This window comes from Cherax quadricarinatus, unplaced genomic scaffold (genome assembly GCF_038502225.1).
Source record: "Cherax quadricarinatus isolate ZL_2023a unplaced genomic scaffold, ASM3850222v1 Contig38, whole genome shotgun sequence".
NCBI classification, from domain to species: Eukaryota; Metazoa; Arthropoda; class Malacostraca; order Decapoda; family Parastacidae; genus Cherax; species Cherax quadricarinatus.
In genome coordinates this window covers 341162-362500 of record NW_027195064.1, presented here as the reverse complement: position 1 = coordinate 362500, position 21339 = coordinate 341162, and the positions used below count along the sequence as shown (strand labels likewise).

At 39.5% G+C, this 21339-nt stretch overlaps 1 protein-coding gene across 1 annotated transcript; it reads left to right on the top strand.

The window, feature by feature from the left end:
- The first annotated feature begins 6785 nt into the window (after positions 1-6785).
- LOC138851159 (uncharacterized) lies at positions 6786-17122 on the top strand. Its single transcript, XM_070079903.1, has 3 exons — positions 6786-6985; positions 7146-7287; positions 16539-17122. Exons 1-3 carry the CDS (start codon positions 6806-6808, stop codon positions 16556-16558), a joined length of 342 nt encoding a protein of 113 aa, XP_069936004.1. The 5' UTR covers positions 6786-6805; the 3' UTR covers positions 16559-17122.
- Positions 17123-21339: the final 4217 nt, after the last annotated feature.

Genomic DNA, 21339 nt, shown 5'->3' with positions numbered 1-21339 from the left:
CAAAACTTTTTCTTATTTTAAAAAAAAATTGTTGATAACATCTCACCCACTCTCTCATTTGCTCTCTTTTTACATTGCTTCACCACTCTCTTAACCTCTCACTTTTTCTCCATATACTCTTCCCTCCTTGCATCACTTCTACTTTGTAAAAACTTCTCATATGCTAACTTTTTCTCCCTTACTACTCTCTTTGCATTATCATTCTACCAATCGCTCCTCTTCCCTCCCGCACCCACTTTTCTGTAACCACAAACTTCTGCTGAACACTCTAACACTACATTTTTAAACCTACCCTATACCTCTTCGACACCATTGCCTATGCTCTCATTAGCCCATCTATTCTCCAATAGTTGTTTATATTTTACCCTAACTGCCTCCTCTTTTACTTTATACACCTTCACCTCTCTCTTACTTGCTGCTTCTATTTTCCTTGTATCCCATCTACCTTTTACTCTCAGTGTAGCTACAACTAGAAAGTGATCTGATATATCTGTGGCCCCTCTATAAACATGTGCATCCTAAAGTCTACTCAACAGTCTTTTATCTACCAATACATAATCCAACAAACTACTGTCATTTCGCCCTACATCATATCTTGTATACTTATTTATCCTCTTTTTGTTAAAATATGTATTACCTATCACTAAACCCCTTTCTATACAAAGTTCAATCAAAGGGCTCCCATTATCATTTACACCTGGCACCCCAAACTTACCTACCACACCCTCTCCAAAAGTTTCTCCTACTTTAGCATTCAGGTCCCCTACCACAATTACTCTCTCACTTGGTTCAAAGGTTCCTATACATTCACTTAACATCTCCCAAAATCTCTCTCTCTCCTCTACATTCCTCTCATCTCCAGGTGCATACACGCTTATTATGACCCACTTTTCGCATCAAACCTTTACTTTAATCCACATAATCCTTGAATTTACACATTCATATTCTCTTTTCTCCTTCCATAAGTGATCCTTCAACATTATTGCTACCCCTTCCTTAGCTCTAACTCTCTCAGATACTCCAGATTTAATCCCATTTATTTCTCCGCACCGAAACTCCCCTACCCACTTCAGCTTTGTTTCGCTTAGGGCCAGGACATCCAACTTCTTTTCATTCTTAACATCAGCAATCATCTGTTTCTTATCATCCGCACTACATCAACGCACATTCAAGCATCCCAGTTTTATAAAGTTTTTCTTCTACTAGTACGTCAATAACCCTGTTGCGTAAGCCGTATCAGTATGTCGGAAACCCTGAAAGGGCTAATATCTCACTCATTTCTTGGCTATCATCTGTGTATGTCCCATCCCACCTAAGCAGGGGCCCATTACTGTCTGAGGCATTACATATAAAAACTTATTGATGGTTTATTGTATAGTTATCTACCACTGCCATAGTTGACTGGCAGGTTTGCTAAATGCAGTTTTCAAATAGAACTAGACTCTTGCCTAAAACAAGCTAAAATACACTAAATTTATGTGAAACAGCACTAGAAAAAAATGTGGTTATTCTACATCTGCTGAATCTCAGTCCTGAGCTTAAAAGGTTCTTACATCCAGAACTGTCAGCATAATGCTCTTTGCAGAGTTAATTGGTCAAGTACTCATAATGAACAATGTTCAGCAATAAACAAAGATATATTTCCCTATTATTTTTACATCATTGCTTAGTTTATCAAATTAAAAAGTTTATTTAATTACAGGTACACATAAATACAGTTACACAAATTATCATACATAGTAACGTGTGTAAATTACCTAGAATAATCTAAAAAACGTCAAAGTGACTTATTTCCATTTGGGTCCTTGATTTCCATTGGGTCCTTGATTTCCATTGTTAGTCTTTATGTACTTAATAGTTCTTCAGTTTTCTTGTGCTTAGCAGTATTTTTGCCTTTCAATATCATTCAGTTGAGCTGCAACTGAACTTGAAAAGTTGTCAAAGGTGTTTTCTGTACTAAGATACCGTTCTGTTGCAATGTCTAAAAGAGTGAGCATGAAAATGGTATAAAATACCAACAGGTTGATAAGTAAGACAAATATGCAACAGTTAGGTAGCTTTATTCTGAAATGTTTCACCTTCACAGTAGGCTTCTTCAGTTGAATACAGATGAGTTTAGCAGAAGCAGTAGAGATGTGAAGATGATGTAATCAGTCCATCACCCTTGAAGACATAGTTTTGAGGTGTTCAGTCCCTCAGCCTGGAGAAGAGTTTTGCTTCATATTCTGGAGCAATGTGAAGTTTAAGCAGCAGTATGGAGACTTATATATTGTAGGAAGGCTTGATGCAGTTCATTAGTAGAAGAAAGGTCATCATTGAGAGGGCACGTCCCTCTCAAATCCATCCTTTCTCACTTTACAATGTTGTCAAAGGTGTTTTCTGTACCAAGATACAGTTCTGTCGCTTTTGCTAAACTCTTCTGTACTCGACTTAAGACGCCTACTGTGTAGGTGAAGCGTTTTGGAAGATACCTAACTGTTGCAAATGTGTCTTACCTATCAATTTGTCAGTATTATATATCATTTTCATATTCAAACGTATGCTTAAAATTGATAAAACCTACATTATGTTTGGGAGCAGAACAGGTGATGCCCAACTCACCATTATGATTGACAACACTCTTATTGCTAAGCATAATGAGGGAAAATTTCTGGGTTTGCATCTTGACAGCAACTTGAAATTCAACTGCCATATCCGACACATAACAAAAAAAGTATCCAAAATAGTTGGCATCCTCTCAGTGATACATTCTGTACTACAATCAGCCCTGCTAACACTATACTATTCACTCATTTATCCCTACATCACCTATGCTATTTGTGCCTGAGGATCAACATCAGCAACCCACCTAAAGACACACACTTCAAAGACCTAAGCCAGCTCACTGTACAAAACAGTCATACCTACTACAGCGCAATCTACATTTACAGACCAAACAATAACACCTGATAGATGCAACAGGACCCACAGACATAATACCAGACACAAAAATTTCTCAGACATTCCTCGTGTCCAGCTAAATCTCTTCAAAAATTCAATGTACATAAAAGGGTAAAAAATCTGGAACTCTCTGATTCAACCAGCATATTCAAAACTACCTTTAAAAAACACCTTATCTCCCTAACTCACCCCATCAACGGTTAACTGTGTGAAAACCACCCATGCTATTTTCAGTATCATGAACACATCCAAAACAAAATAGACTTGCTCTCATTAGCTGTAATTCTCCCAGTTTTATGGTACTTACACTCAACTGACTGTAAACATGAAACTGCTAATCTCAAGTTAGTCCTAACTTTGCCTGAAATACTCTGCCAATATACTCTCTGAAATACGTTGATGCTGTAAAACACAGTACACTTTTTATGTGTTTTCCTAGTCTTTATGAGCTGATGTTTTCACGGCAATATCTTTGCTTCTGTTTATTTCCCTTGCCATCTTTTGTTTCCTCAAACACCTTCCAGTCTCTAGCTTTATATCAGCCTTTACTTGTCATCACGATGCTGTGCTGACACCTTCACTGTCAAAAACAGACTGTTTCCTTATGAATGGAATATTTATGCTTTATTGATTAAACAAGTCTTAGCATTAATACTTTCACTCTGGATTTCATCATCTTTTGTGTGGCGTGTCTCAGCATGCAACATGTACATTTTATAATGGGGTTGTTGTCAGAACAAGTTTCAACATATATGGATTCACTTGGAATCTTCACACTTTGTACCTGATGTTTCCTAACATGTTAATGATTTGTAGAGCATAGCATCACTATTATTTTAATTATAATCAGAGATGCATCAATAATGTTCTAATAAGGCATATAATATACAGCAGAAACATTAGTTATACAATACAGCATTCATTGTAGTAGGCATATGAAAGTACTACAGAATTGTACGCTGCACTGTGCACAATATTGTATCACAGCTCAGAAAGATTTCGGCTAACTTATGTTTTTATATCAAGTGTAATTCTGTTAGTATTAGATATGTAAAAGTAAAAACAATCCATTGTTAAAGAATTATATTAAATAATAAAATAAAAGCATAAAAATAAAAATGATAAAAAGGAACTTTTCTGAAACACTCAAGTTTTTATATAATACCTGGGAGGACTGTTTTTTTTTTCTTTTAAATGGGTCTTAACCCTGATTTCAGGGAACTAATGAGAACCCTGAAAAATACTTACAGTATATAAGTCTCCTTACTGCTGCTTAAACTTCACATTGTTCCAGACTATGGAGCAAAACTCTTCTCCAGGCTGAGGGACTGACCACTTCATAACTTATGTCTTCGTTATATTATATTATATTAAAAAATGAAGTATTAGAATGTGGGGCAGAAGTTTGTTGCCATTGGAGGGTGAGTGCAGGAGGAAAGAGGAGTGATTGGTGGAATGATGAAGTAAAGGGTGTGATAAAAGAGAAAAAGGTAGCTTATGAGAGGTTTTTACAAAGGTGAAGAAGAAGAGAGTATTGAGAGAGTGCAAAAGGAGAGCAAATGATAGAGTGGGAGAAGCACAGCGAAGAAATTTTGATGAAAACAAGAAAATATTTTGGATAGAGATAAACAAGTTAAGAAAGCCTAGGGAACGAATGGATTTGTCAGTTAAAACAGAGTAGGGGAATTAGTAGATGGGGAGTTTGAGGTATTGGGTAGATAGCAGGAATATTTTTCGATGAAGAAGGGGAGAGTGAAGAAGAGCAGGATGTGAGTGTGGGGGAGGTGAGTGAGGCATTACGTACAATGAAAGGAACTGATGGAATCATGGCAGAAATGTTAAAAGCAGGGCGAGATATAGTGTTGGAGTGGTTGGTATTTTTGTTTAATAACTGTACAAAAGAGGGGAAGGTACCTAGGGATTGGCAGAGAGCATGTATAGTTCCTTTATATAAAGGGAATGGGGACAAAAGAGATTGTAAAAATTATAGAGGAATTAGTTTACTGAGTACACCAGGAAAAGTGTATGGTAGGGTTATTATTGAAAGAATTAGTGGTAAGACAGAATGTAGGATTGCGGATGAGCAAGGAGGTTTTAGAGTGAGTAGGGGATGTGTAGATCAAGTGTTTACATTGAAGCATATATGTGAATAGTATTTAAATAAAAGTAGGTAAGTTTTCATTGCATTTATGGATTTAGAAAAGGCGTGTGATAGAGTGGATAGGGGAGCAATGTGGCAGATGTTGCAAGTATATGGAATAGGTAGTAAGTTACTAAATGCTGTAAAGAGTTTTTATGAGGATAGTGAGGCTCAGGTTAGGGTGTGTAGAAGAGAGGGAGACTACTTCCCGGTAAAAGTAGGTCTTAGACAGGGATTTGTAATGTCACCATGGTTGTTTAATATATTTTAGATGGGGTTGTAAAAGAAGTAAATGCCAGGGTGTTCGGGAGAGGGGTGGGATTAAATTATGGGGAATCAAATACAAAATGTGAATTGACACAGTTACTTTTTGCTGATGATACTGTACTTATGGGAGATTCTAAAGAAAAATTGCAGAGGTTAGTGGACGAGTTTGGGAGTGTTCGTGTAGGTAGAAAGTTGAAAGAGAACGTAGAAAAGAGTAAGGTGATGAAGGTATCAAATGATTTAGATAAAGAAAAAATGAATATCAAATTGGAGAGGAGGCGTATGGAAGAAGTGAATGTTTTCAGATATTTGGGAGTTGATGTGTCAGCAGATGGATTTATGAAGGATGAGGTTAATCATAGAATTGATGAAGGAAAAAAGGTGAGTGGTGTGTTGAGGTATATGTGGAGGCAAAAAATGTTATCTATGGAGACAAAGAAGGGAATGTATCAAAGTATAGTGGCACCAGCACTCTTATATGGGTGTGAAGCTTAGGTTGCAAATGTTGCAGCAAGGAGACGTTTGGAGGCAGTGTAGATGTCCTGTCTAAGGGCAATGTGTGGTGTAAATATGCAGAAAATTCGGAGTGTGGAAATTAGGAGAAGGTGTGGAGTTAATAAAAGTATTAGTCAGAGGGCTGATGAGAGGTTGTTGAGGTGGTTTGGTCATTTAGAAAGAATGGATCAAAGTAGAATGACATGGAGAGCGTATAAATCTGTAGAGGAAGGAAGGCGGGGTAGGGGTCGTCCTCGAAAAAGTTGGAGGGAGGGGGTAAAAAAGGTTTTGTGGGCGAGGGGCTTCGACTTCCAGCAACCGTGGATGTCCATGTTAGATAGGAGTGAATGGAGACTAATGGTATGGGACCTGACGAGCTGTTGGAGTGTGAGCAGGATAATATTTAGTGAAGGGATTCTGGGAAACCGGTTATGTTTATATAGTCGGACTTGAATCCTGGAAATGGGAAGTACAATGCCTGCACTCTAAAGGAGGGGTTTGGGATATTGGCAGTTTGGAGGGATATGTTGTGTATCTTTATACGTATATGCTTCTAAACTGTTGTATTCTGAGCACCTCTGCAAAAACAGTGATTATGTGTGAGTGAGGTGAAAGTGTTGAATGATGATGAAAGTATTTTCTTTTTGGGAATTTTCTTTCTTTTTGGGTCACCCTGCTTCGATGGGTGATGGCCAACTTATTTAAGAAAAATAATCTTGCCTTCTTCATTATATTCGAGAACCAAGCTGCTGCCTTCATATGGACTTGAAATTTTCTATAGTATCAGGACGAATAGATATTCCACTCTTGCCTTGACAAGAGTGTAAAATTTCTTATTCTTTTGGGATTGGTATGAAAGATTTTATTCAAGATTTCTCAACATCCTTTTAACATGATAACATGAGCACTTTATTGATTTTAACTGTTTGTGTTATTTCAGGTCTCAAATTAAGGGGCAAGAGAATGTGTCCAAAATGTGCAGGTTTCGTTGCAGCACGTAAATATGCCTACGATTGTGGCTATAACTTCAAGGAGGTAAAAGAAATCCTAAAAAGAAAAAGGAATGCCCACCTACTAGAGATGGGCAAGAAGGCCAGCGAAAACAGAAATCTCTGGCGGGCCTTCAGTGCTATTGAAAAACAGGTACTGTAGTTTAACTGTATTGTTGTACTGTGTTGCTTTATATTGTTGTATTATGTTACTTTATTCTATTTCTAAAAATGGCACTAATATAAATAATGCTTTTTAGGTAGTTTGTTATACACTTGATAATACTGTACTAAGATATTTTGATCATTTTCAGAGTATCAAAATACAAGGTGGAGGATATTACTTTGTGACTTTATACTTTAAAGAATGTCCTACAAGAGACAATAAAGGAATCATCTCTGGAAACTGGCTCAAGAAACATGAGGGTTACCTTCTGCTGGAATTATTTTCCAAATGTGAATATACACATAGTTTTACAGTTAATACATGATACTTCTATAACCTATATGTAATACTATATTTATTTATTGTTCATTCAGAGTTACTTATATTAAGACAAACCTTTTGTCACAAGGTTGGAGCCCAAAGATAAAAACATTCCTAGATCCTTTCCTAATCTGAATTTAAAAAACTTAAATTTAAGTTATTTAAATTCATTGTTTTTAGTTCTGTCTTTGATATTAGGTATTTTAAACACTATATTTGTGTCTCCTTTATTAGTTCCCATTTTCATTGTTTACAGTCATATTATATACATTTTAGGTTACAGCTTGATTTAGAGTGTAAGTTCAGTGCTCCTAACAATAGCAGCAAATTCCATATACAGGAGATGAACTTTTGAAACCATATTGAGCTCATGGAACAAATTACCCTAATTTTAGCAAGATTACGTTGAACTGTATACGAGAGTAGTAATTGTAATGACTTTCATACAACTGTATAAAGGGAAGGTTATTGTAAGTTCATTCATAGCAAAAGAACTATTACAGTAGGGCCCCGCTTTACGGCGTTTAGCTTTATGGCATTCCGCTAATACGGTCATTTCAAATTAGTATGACCAAAACTCTCTATATGGCTCCTCCCACCTGATTTCTAATATGGTCACTGCACCCCGCCCAGTTTGTTTACATTCTATGTGAGATCAGCAACCACTACGTCTCTCCCTTATGTCTGGAAGCTCCAAAATTTCAAGTGTTTTTAAAATTTATTTCATATTTTATATATACTCTGATTATTATACTTATGTATACCTGTACCTAAATAAACTTACACACTGTGCTGGCATGCAGGTACACATTAAAATCAGTAAGAGTGTCTTACGTCTCGAGACGTCATATTAGTTATGATAATAACAATAACCGAGTCTCATTAAATGTCGTATATTACGTTAATACAGTGGACCCTCGCCTAATGAATGCATCGCATAATGTTAAGTCTGCTTAACGAAGCGTTTGAGCATCAAAATTTTGCCCTACCTAACGATAAAAAACTCGCCCAACGTGATTCGTCCAGGAACTGTTCACAGGTGGCCAGTGTTTACAAGCCAGCCAGTGCGGTCGCATCTACGCATACATTCAGTGCATTTCACCTTATTCCAGTGTTTTTAGTGCTTATAACTGCAAAATGAGTCACCGTGGGCCCCAAGAAAGCTTCTAGTGCCAACCCTGTGGTAAAAAGGGTGAGAATTAGTATGAAAACTAAGAAAGATTTTGAAGGGTTTGGGAAACCTATGCCAGTTGTAGAATCCATTGTGCCTTCTTCAAAGATTATGGAAATGTGTGCAAAGTGCAAACTTTTATGGATGAAAATCACCCTAACACAGCTGTTGCAAGCCGTGCTGGTGACTATTACAATGGCAATGTTGTGGCCCATTTTAGGAAAATCTTAAAGGAAGGCGAGGTACAGAACTCTATGGACAGATTTGTTGTGCAACAGAGGTCCAGTGACTCTCAAGATGGTCTTAGTGGCATTAAAAGAAGAAGGAAAATAACCCCGGAAAAGGACTTGCTACCTCAAGTCCTCATGGAAGGGGATTCCCCTTCCATACAATAACAACTTCCACCATCTCCCCCCCTCCCATTTATTTTATTTATTTATTTATTAATTTGAACATGGTACAGTGAAGTACATAGTTATTACAGTGCAACATGCCAAAGCCCCTTGTATGCAGAGCATTATGAGCAGGCTTAAAATTAACTTAAGATTAACTAAGCAATGATATACTCAGTGGTAAATACATTATTGTAAACAGATAACAATTTAGCACAAATGAGTATTACAAAGACAGGTCATATGGTCATTTACTGTGTTGCTGAGCATTCAGTAGATTGGAGTATTCTGTTAGGTAATGTAATTAAAAAATAAAGTTTGAATGGGTCACATGTTAGACATTTATGAGATACAATAATGAGAAATATTTACGAGATACAATTTATGAGATACAATTATTCAGTATTTATTTAGTTGCGGGTGAGTAAGTGATTTTTGAGAAGAGACTTGAATTTATAAACAGTGTTTCTTTTATATTCACAGGTAATGAATTCCAGATTTTTGGGCCTTTCATGTGCATTGAGTTTTTGCATTGTGTGAGATGGACACGAGGAACATCAAAGAGTGATCTGTGCCTTGTGTTATGGTCATGTATTCTGTTGAGGTTGGTAAGGAGATGTTTGAGGGGAGGGTTTATATCCAAGTTAAGTGTTCTATGTATGTAGTAGGTACAATAATAAGTATGGATGTTTTGTATGGTTAGTATGTTTAGAGTTTTGAATATTGGTGGAGTGTGCTGCCTGTAGTGGGAATTTGTTATCATTCTGACTGCAGCCTTTTGTTGGGTAATTAATGGTCTGAGATTGTTTATTGTTGTTGATCCCCATGAACAAATTCCATAGGTGAGATAGGGGTAAATAAGAGAGTGATATAGGGCCAGGAGGGCTGACTGTGGAACATAGTACCGTATCTTCGATAGTATATCTACGGTCTTGGAAATTTTCTTGGAAATTTGCTGTATATGTGTTTGAAATTTGAGTTTATTATCAAGGTGGATTCCTAAGAATTTTCCCTCTGTGAGCTTTGTGATAGGTGATCCATTTATCATTATGTTAAGAGGGACATCTGTAGCTCTGTTTGTTAGTCCTCATCCAGGTAGATATTTTCTGTACTCGGTATTCACAGTACTGGCTAACATGACTGGGCTCGGGTGAGAGAAGACGTATGTAGTGTCATCTGCAAATAGTGTGGATTTGAGTAGTTGCGATGCATTTGGTAGGTCATTAATGTAAACGAGAAAGAGAAGAGGGCCAAGGACACTTCCCTGTGGGACACCAACTGTAATTGGTTGTGCAGAAGAGTTTGCTCCATTTATGTACACATGTTGGCTTCTGTTGCTGGGGTATGACTTTAGGTAGTTGAGGGAGTGCCCTCTTATACCATAGTGAGACAATTTTATGTGGAGCAAGTCATGGCCAACTGTATCAAAAGCTTTACGAAATCGATGAAGATCCCCAGTGGGACTTCTTTTTTCTCTATTGCAGTGTATATTTGTTCTAGCATGTGTATAATAGCATCATTCATATTTTTATTAGGCATGAACCCAAACTGACAGGGGTTGAGTATGTTGTGGGAGATGAGGTAGGAACAGATTCGCTTATGAATTAATTTTTCGAAGATTTTAGACAGTGGGTGTAAGTTGGATGTTGGTCTATAGTTATTCAAGTCTGTTTGGTCTCCTCCTTTATGGATCGGGGTGACCCTCGCTATTTTGAGAACTGTAGGGAAGGTAGAGGATTCGATGGATTTGTTAAAGAGTGTTGCAATGATTGGCGACAGCACTTGCGACACTTTTTTGTATATAAAGGGTGGTAAGGTATTTAAATCTCCTGTCTTGTTTTTTAGTGTGTTGATAATAAGGGAGAGTTCTGTTGGGTTAGTCGGAGCTAGGAACAGTGTGTTCGGGTAGTTGCCAGTGAGGTAGTCACTGGGTGGGGTATTTGAGCTTGGGATTTTATTGGCAAGGTTTTTTTCCTATAGTGGAGAAGAAATCATTGAGTCTGTTTGCTGTTTCATTTGGTGGGAGTTGTGGTTCATCTGGTTTTGTTAGTTCAATTGCGCTATTTCGTGATATCTTTTTTGTTCCTAGAATTTCTGATAGGGTTTTCCAGGTCTTTTTTATATCACCTTTTAAGTTGGATAATCTTTTCTCATAATACAGTTTTTTAGCCCTTCTTATCAGGCTGGTTAGGATTGACAAGTAACGTTTTGTTTGGTCTCTGGTTATGAGACCCATTCTGTACTGTTTTTCATATTGGTGCTTTGTATTTATGGATTTGAGGATGCTGGGTGTTAGACAGGGACTGTTCAGTCTTTTAGTTGTCATCTGTTTAGTTTTTTAGGGCAGTGCTTGTTATAAAGGTATTGGGTCTTTTTTAGAAAATTTTTAATACATTCGTCAATATCTGAATAGATTTCAAGCTCAGTGTGCCAGTCAATGTTTGTCACTGCTGTTGTGAAGTTATTAATGGCTGCCTCATTGTGAAGTCTGAAAGTGACTTTAGTAGTGTCTTGGGGTAATTGGCTTAGATTAGTTATGAGGAAGGTAGGGTAAGGGTCTGTGGTATTATCTGTGATTATCCCTGATTTTAAAGGGGATATGGTGTTGGTCCAGATGTGGTCTAGTAGGGAAGCACTAGTCTTTGTAATTCTTGTAGGTTTTGTTCTGTTGGTAGCAACAAACAGTTATTCATAGTGTTTGTGAATTCAGTAACATGTGGGTCCTGGTCTTGCAGGAGATTTATATTGAAGGCACCTGAGAATAGTAAGTGATCTTTATTCATGCATGCACCAGTTATCATACTTCCTAGGTTTTCACTAAAATGGCTAATGTTTGACTGTGGTACTCTGTAGGTGTTTATCACTGTGAGAGGTTTTTGTAGGTATTTGGATTTGAATTTAGCTTTTATATATTCCCCATGTTCATCCCTTGTGCAAGTATTAGTGATACATTCTAGTTGGTCTGAGTAGTATACAGCTGTGCCACCCCCTTATTGATCTGGCCTACAGTTGTGTATGGCTGTGTAATCAGGAATGGCATAGACATCTGTAGTATCAGGTTTTAGCCAGGTTTCAGTGAGAGTAATGATGGACATACTGGCATGCAGGGAATTTAGTAATGCTATGAGGTCATCGTAATGTTTGCTTAAAGATCTGATATTGTAGTTAAAGACAGTTATGTTGTTGTTGGCTCTGAGAAGTGCCTTTGATTGGTCTGCTGTGTAGTAATTACAGTTACTGTTTGATTCATTTAAATCATTCAATAAGAGGTTGGTATCAGGATCAATGCTTGTAATCATAAGATTTATAGTTAATCTATAGTTAGAGTTAAGTATAAGATAAAGTAAATATTCTAAAGCTAAAAAATAGCACCTGAATTATTTTAACAAATATAAAAATATGAGCTGAGGTAGTTTTTTAAAGCTAAAATAAAGGAGACAATATAAAAAGGACTAAAATAATTTGCGGTGAGCAAATAAAGTGATGATCAAATAAATGAGCTTGGGAATATAATTTTAGGTAGTTCTTTAAAGGTAGTTCTTTAAAGTTAAAATAAAGTAGACAATATAAAAGGGACTAACATAAGTTGTGGTGAACAAATAAATTGGTAATCAGATAAATGAGCTAGGGAATATAATGGCAAAATAGTGAACTTATTACACTTTAGCACCTGAGAATAACACCTTGATTATTTTAATAATTGCGAATATATGAACTAAGGTTGTTATATAAAGCTAAAATAAAGGAGAAAATATATAAGGGACTAAATTTAGTTATGGTAAACAAAGTTAAATGGACAGATAGTCACTATGATATAATATTGATTTGGGAGTAAGATCTGATTTGTAATATATAATAATATATAATACTATTATTATTAAATTTAGGAAACTGAAGCTCTATCATAATAATAATAATAATAATAATAATAATAATAATAATAATAATAATAATACAATGTATATTAGTAATATTATATTATTGATAAATAGACACATGTGAAACTCTTGGGTATCTTTATTATGGAAACGTTTCGCCACACAGTGGCTTCATCAGTCCATACACAGGAGAAGCTTGAAGAACAGGAGGAGAATGAGGTAATCAGTCCCTCAACCTTGAGTCGATGTGGTCAGTCCATCAATCTTGAGTAGAATACGGCATATGAGCGGAGAAGCAGCTTATAAACCGTATGGCAGGAGAGGTGCAGCAGTCATAGGTGGTGTTACATTTGCCCAATGTGGAAGTAGGTCGTGCCCAAGGGTTAGGCAAGCGAAGAATTCCAAAGTATTAAGATCCCAAGAAGTTGCAGTGTCTGACAGGATTGTAGATGAATGGTTCAGAGAACCGACACGTTGATAAATAGACACATGTGCAACTCTTGGGTGGAAATATAAACACATATGCAGTATAATGTGATCCTTTATTGACCACGCTTCGTCCACACAGTGGGCCCTTTCAAGTCACAAACAGATCTACCTGACTTGAAAGGGCCCACTGTGTGGACGAAGCGTGGTCAATAAAGGATCACATTATACTGCATATGTGTTTATATTTCCACCCAAGAGTTGCACATGTGTCTATTTATCAACGTGTCGGTTCTCTGAACCATTCATCTACAATCTTATATTATTATTATTATTATTATTAATTTAGGGAACTGAAGCTTTATCATTATTATAATAATAATAATACAATGTACATTAGTAATATTATATTATTATTATAATTAATTTAATTTATGTAACATATTGTATAATTAATATAACATTGTTCAGTTTGTGGGAAGGAAAAAAATAAAATTTTCTTTTGCTCAAGTGACGACCTTGTTGTGTAGCAGCCGAGGAGCCCCCCCTACCCCCCTACCACCCCACCACTCCCCAACACCACCCCCAAAATCCCCTATCACTCCCCAACACCACCCGCACCATCCCTTACCACTCCCAACACCACCCCCACCATCCCCTACCACCCACTACCACTCCCACCATCCCCTAACACTCCCCAACACCACCCTCACCGTCCCCTACCGCTCCCCAACACCACCCCCACCATCCCCTAACACTCCCCAACACCACCCCCCAAATCCCCTACCACTCCCCCACACCCCCGCACCATCCCCTACCAATCCCCAACACCACCCCCACCATCCCCTACCACTCCCCAACACCACCCCCAAAATCCCCTACCACTCCCCAACACCACCCCCAAAATCCCCTATCACTCCCCAACACCACCCGCACCATCCCTTACCACTCCCAACACCACCCCCACCATCCCCTACCACCCCCTACCACTCCCACCATCCCCTAACACTCCCCAACACCACCCTCACCGTCCCCTACCGCTCCCCAACACCACCCCCACCATCCCCTAACACTCCCCAACACCACCCCCAAAATCCCCTACCACTCCCCAACACCACCCCACCATCCCCTACCAATCCCCAACACCACCCCACCATCCCCTACCACTCCCCAACACCACCCCCAAAATCCCCTACCACTCCCCAACACCACCGCACCATCCCCTACCACTCCCCAAAACCACCCCACCGTCCCCTACGACTCCCCAACACCACCGCCCACCATCCCCTAACACTCCCCAACACCACCCCCTGCCATCCCCTACCACTCCCCAACACCACCCCCACCATCCCCTACCACTCCCCAAAACCACCCCACCATCCCCTACCACTCCCCAACACCACCCCCCACCATCCCCTACCACTATCCGACACCACCCGGCTCCATCCCCTAACACTCCCCAACACCACCCACATCATCCCCTAACACTCCCCGACACCAGCTCCCGCCATCCCCTAACACTCCCCAACACCACCCCATCATCCCCTAGCACTCCCCAACACCACCCCCCACCATCGCCTAACACTCCCCAACACCACCCGCACCATCCCCTACCACTCCCTAACGCCACCCCACCATCCCCTAACACTCCCCAACACCACCCCCACCATCCCCTAACACTCCCCAACACCACCCCCCACCATCCACTAACACTCCCCAACACCACCCCCACCATCCCCTACCACTCCCCAACGCCACCCCCACCATCCCCTAACACTCCCCAACACCACCCCCATCATCCCCTAACACTCCCCGACACCACCACCACCATCCCCTAACACTCCCCAACACCACCCCATCATCCCCTACCACTCCCCAACACCACCCCCCCACCATCCCCTAACACTCCCAACACCACCCCCACCATCCCCTACCACTCCCCAACGCCACCCCCACCATCCCCTAACACTCCCCAACACCACCTCCACCATCCCCTACCACTCCCCAACACCACCCCCACCATCCCCTAACACTCCCCAAAACCTCCCCCTACTATCCCCTACCACTCCCCAACACCCCCCCCCCCCCCCCCTCCACCATCCCAGCATTCCTAATTCATGTGTGTCCAGTCTTTCTCTGCTACAAGGCATCTGTGTTTGTCAATTGTGTTATATTTTAATTACTATATCTTGTATCTGCCAAGCAATCATGACACTCAGTAGCCATACCAGTGTTGCTGAAAGTGGCACCCAGTAGCCATACCAGTGTTGCTGAAAGTGGCACCCAGTAGCCATACCAGTGTTGCTGAAAGTGGCACCCAGTAGCCATACCAGTGTTGCTGAAAGTGGCACCCAGTAGCCATACCAGTGTTGCTGAAAGTGGCACGAAGAGGTATAAGCACTAAGTCTTAGCATTAACAAAGACATTAAACAATAGACAACCTGCAGTCCTGAAGTGTTACTTTGTACACTGAAAAAGAGGTTAACATGAGTTTGTGTGACTGACTGAATGACTTACTGAATAACTGACTTACTGAATGACTGAACTGACTGACTGACTTACTGAGTGACTTGACTGACTTACTGAATGACTTGACTGACTTACTGAATGACTTGACTGACTTACCGATTGACTTGACTGACTTACTGAATGATTTGACTGACTTATTGAATGATTTGACTGGCTTACTGAATGACTTGACTGACTTACTGAGTGACCTGACTTACTGAATGACTTGAATGACTTACTGATTGACTTGAATGACTTACTGAGTGACTTCAATGATTTACTGAGTGACTTGACTGTAATAATATTATATTATTATTATTATTATTATTATTATTATTATTATTATATTATTATTGCTGAGAAGAAAAAGAGAATGATTTGCTTGGAGTTAGAGCATGAAACAATACATAAAGAAGAGAGGTATCCAGGTTTTGGGTTGAGGGGGGAAGAGGGAGGGGGGAGGGGGAGCTGGCTCGTAACTCAAATGTTGGCTCATACCTCGGAGCAAAACATTGACCCAGGGACTTACACTTGTAAGTCAAGGTTCCACTGTATATGTTGGTGTAAACTTGTTATCTAGTATTTGTATGCATTTATAAGTGGAAAAAAGGGTGTTCCACTTTACGGCGGTAGCCTGGAACCTAGCCTGCCGTATAAGTGGGGCCCTACTGTACTGATTTTTGTAAATATCATATTTGCCTTCTTAAACAACTTTGGCACAATTTATTTGAAATATTTGATTTTTAACGAGACTTTTTCACAAATGTTTCATTGGGTTTATGGAAAAACACTAAAATAGTGTTTTTGATGGACTGTATATTATTCAGGGATTTCGTATATTTCAGTAATAAAGCCACAGAACTAGGAAAAGGAACATTTAACACTTGCCCAGGATAGACAACATAACAAAGAACTACCAAGCAAGGATCCACCACATGTCTCAATTAATCAAGACATTACACAAGACCAAGAACATTAGAATCTTCACTACAAAGAATCTCAACAAGGACCACCATCTTCACACACTACAAAGTTTGACTAACAATAATACTTCTTCAACAAAGTACTTATTAATGTGAATGGTAACAAAATGCCTTCTCAGTTTCAGACTCTTCCTACATTCTTATGAAAATATTATTAGGAAATATAAATAACTGGAAAATTTAAACCAAAAGTTTATAAGGTTTATTCAAACATAAAATCTACAAACATGAAATATCATAACATTGGATCATAGAGTAAAAAAGTAAGACGAAAATTGAGAAAGATATGAACATCAATATGTAGGCTCCTCAGCAAGAGGTATGCCACAACCTGTGGTACTGTAGTCTGGCTGTGATCCACCATGCTCCAGAGTGATGCAAGTACATAGTATACCCATTGGTATATCGGCAAAAATTGAAGCAGATTGGGGCACCTCACTTTGAAGAGTGAGTGTGTGACACCTGAGGTAGAATAGGTACAAGCTGTAATGAGCATACGTCCCCATTGGGCAGTATAATAGTACACTGGCACTAACCTGAGTAAACTATAATGAGACTTAGAGATCTTAGAGCTACAAAGAGGAAATGAGTTGACAGAGGAAAAGCACTCCTTCCAGAATGGCAGACACATACATATGTGGCATTGATTTCTGCAGTTAAAGATAAGGTTGGGTAGAATAAGTCATATAGACTTTTTACCAGAGTATAGGCAGCCCATCAGATCCCTTGAGGTTCCACTTTCCCATTTAAAACACTTGGAATGGAGAGGAAAAAAAAAAGATGCTACCCCTCTTGTGTGGTTCATTTAGTCAATAAGATGGTGGTTTTAAAGATGTGTGAGTGAGAAAGCTAAGGCACCACAAGATGTGCAACAGTTGCATGAAAAATAAACAATCACAATAAATACAGAGAGAAAAGAACACTCATGAGCATCAAAAAGCCAGGTCATCCAGTGATTCCCATAGGTTTGTAGCTCAACAGATCACCTGCTATCCCAGAGTGTAGTGTGAAGAGAGGCTAATAGGAAGCACTAGAGTCAGCAATACTCTGGTGTGGTGTGGGTCATTAGTGCTTCAGCACTAGTGACCCACACCACGTTAACACTCACATACATGCAAAATTAGGTAAGTGTAAGTGAATTTTTCCTTCACAATTGCGATTGAATTACATATGTAATTACTCTTTCAATGCTTGAGAACATTAGTATTAAGAAAAGTTTAACTCTTCATTTCTAGCTATTAATACATAAATTTGTGAATTGTATGTCCATACAGGGAGTGTTAAAATATATAATATGTATTATGAGGTTATGTGCATAATCAGAGAGTGGCATGTACATGTGACCAAATAAGATATCTAATTCTTAAATGTAAATAGTTAAGATTCAGGGTAAAAATTTATTTTTTGAAACCTTCAGTATTTGGTCTATCACTTTCTCCTCATTAAATTAATTGTTTCACTCTAGTGTATATTTCTTTCTTAAATTTATAAATCTCAGCTATACAATTACACAAATGTACAGTGTACAAATATGTATATATTAATATGTGTAAGCTCATAAAAGTATTATATAAACATTTAACTTTTATTTTTTCTCGTTTAGTATTCATACTTTTTTCTTTGGGAAATTTTTTCTGGGCATTGTCTGAAATGTAACTAGGAATTGCTAATTGTGATTTTTTATTCCCTCCACTATATTCTTAAAGCGTTCATATGCCTACAGTGGGAGGTATTTTATGATAGAAATGTTATTAAAAATTTTTAGTGTGTAAAATGTAGAAGACCTAATGATGGAATTGTCAAAAGGTGTAGGAAATTGTAGTTAAGGTTTTTACATAAAGGTACCAACTTTGTTAATAAATAATGTAACTTTTTAAAATAGTAAAAATAATTTCTTTCTAGGTCAGTGTTTATTGCTAGAGTTTATTTTAATAAAGTTGTGTCACTGAAGTGTGAGTACTTAATGTTTCAGTAAGCATATGACTCTAGTTTGTTGTTAATATAAAAAATATAATTTTAATAAAAAAAAATGTTTTTGTTGACAGTGTCAAATTCCTTTCAAAGTTTAATGAACAGTCCTGATGAATATTCAGTTTTTTAAAGTTGTGTAGTAGCACTGAATGATCCTTCTGAGTTTTGCTCTTTCTGTGAAAGTAACACTCTTCAGAGGGAAGTTCCGTGCAGTTGATAATACTATAATAATAGTATCTTTATTTACTCACAACATCCTGGAGCTCATGGCACTCACAATTTCCTGGAGCTCATGGCACTCACAACATCCTGGAGCTCATGGCACTCACAACGTCCTGGAGCTCATGGCACTCACAACATCCTGGAGCTTATGGCACTCTCAATCTTCTGGAACTCATGGCACTCACAATCTCCTGGAGCTTACGACACTCGCAACATCCTGGAGCTTACGACACTCGCAACATCCTGGAGCTGAAGACAATCACAACATCCTGGAGCTCATTGTACTCACAATATCCTGGAGATCATTGCACTCACAACATCCTGGAGCTCATGGTACTCACAACATCCTGGAGATCATGGCACTCACAGCATCCTGGACCTCATGGCACTCAAAACATCCTGGTTCTTATGGCACTCACAACATCCTGGAGCTCATATCACTCACAACATCCAGGAGCTCATGACACTCACAACCTCCCTGAGCTCATGGCACTCACAACCTCATGGAGCTCATGGCACTCACAACGTCCTGGAGCTCATGGCACTCACAACATCCTGGAGATCATGGCACTCACAATTTTCTGGAAATTATGGCACTCACAACATCCTGGAACTCATGACACTCACAACATCCTGGTGCTCATGGCACTCACAACCTCATGGAGCTCATGGCACTCAAAACATCCTGGAGCTCATGGCACTCACAACGTCCTGGAGCTCTCAGCACACATCCTGGAGTTCATGGTACTCAAAACATCCTGGAGCTCATGGTACTCACAACATCCTGGGGCTCATGGCACTCACAACATCCTGGCACTCACATCATCGGGGGAATCCGAGCGCCCCAGTCTACTGGTCCAGTCGTGACAGTAGGTGATAATGAGTACACCATCCCAGTTCAAAATTCCTATGAAGCCTTAGCCAGCCTTGCGAATGACAACCCTGCTGTTGATGCTGCTTCACACGTCTCTGACGTAGAGGAATTTGGGGATGAAGTAGAAAATGCCTTCTCCGATGACAACCGACCTTTCTGTTTGCACATAACTCCTAACGAAACGATTGGTCCTTTAGTACAAGCTTCTATCCATAATGCGCCCGTTCATGTGTTCATGGACTCTGGTGCGCAAGTTAATATCCTCAGGTCTAGCTTGTTTAAAGAGAAGCAGTTACGCCGTGTCCTCCTCGTTGAACCAACTACTGTAACCCCCCTCCGAGGTCAGACTTCGCTCACCTTTACTATCCAAGGAAGAGACTTTACTGCTGCTTTTCTTGTTGTCGACCAGATTACTTTCCCTGGTGACCTTCTACTGGCATTTGCTTCCATGCGAGACTTACGCATTGTGCTCGACCCGTACCGATGGCATGCCCAAATTGACGACTTGATCGTTCCATTTTGGGGTTACCAGGTTGGATCAGAAATCTGCCATACTGCCGCAGAGTATGATGTACGGATTAAGTCCTTACAAGCCAATGCATTCTCCAGTAGCGTACCCAAGCGGTCAGGCACTGGTAACTCTGTCACTCCCATCTGTGCTCCACCTACACCTTCAGATATGCAAGATAGTGTATTGCCTCAAGTGTCCGAGGACGCTCAGACTGCTTTGAGTGCTCTGCCTATCCCTGCAATGTCTGCCAGTTCAAGTAGTAGTTTCTCCACAGGGGATACCTTGTCGGAAAACGATTACTTGAAACTAGTAATGCCATCTCTTGTTGATGTCACATGCCGTCTGCAGAAAGACGTCTCTGTTGCGGCTAGTGCTCTCACTAGAGTGTCTGTTGTTGTTCCTAATGTTCCAGATCGTGATAACGTCCTAGTTGACAGTGATTCCTGCAAGGTCAAGGGTTTATTTGTTGAACCTTCCTTACACGTAATAAGAGACAGTAAGATCCATTTATTCCTTGCTAACACGTGTTCGTCTCAGAGCAAATACCAATCTCGTTGACCTAGTTCACTATCCTTACCCTGTTTAAGTACAGGATGACGTGTCACCTGACCAGTGGGTCGGTGCTATTTCAACAGTGGAGACCTCATCCACTCCACTGGATCAATCCATTCCACCAGTTGAGGAGAAAGACTTAGCTCCCACTGACTTCCCAGACGAAGTCAAGCGTTTGTTGACTCTGTTGAACAAACGTCGTAACGCCATTGCCTTACCAGGTGAGAAGATGGGTATAACGAACTTATTGTCCCATCGTATTCCACTTGAACCTGGTACTAGACCTATCTATATACCTGCATACAGAATGCCTCATTCCCAAGTTGCTGTCGCAGAGGAATTGATCAATCAGATGCTCAATGATGGAGTTATTGCAAATTGCAATTCACCCTGGAATGCGCCCTTGATCCTAGTGCCTAAGAAGGACGGCACTTGGCCCCCGGTGATTGACTTTAGGAAGTTAAATGCGAAAACCATTCCAGATCGCTTCCCACTTCCTGTACTAGGTGATCTTTTACGCAATATCGGAGATA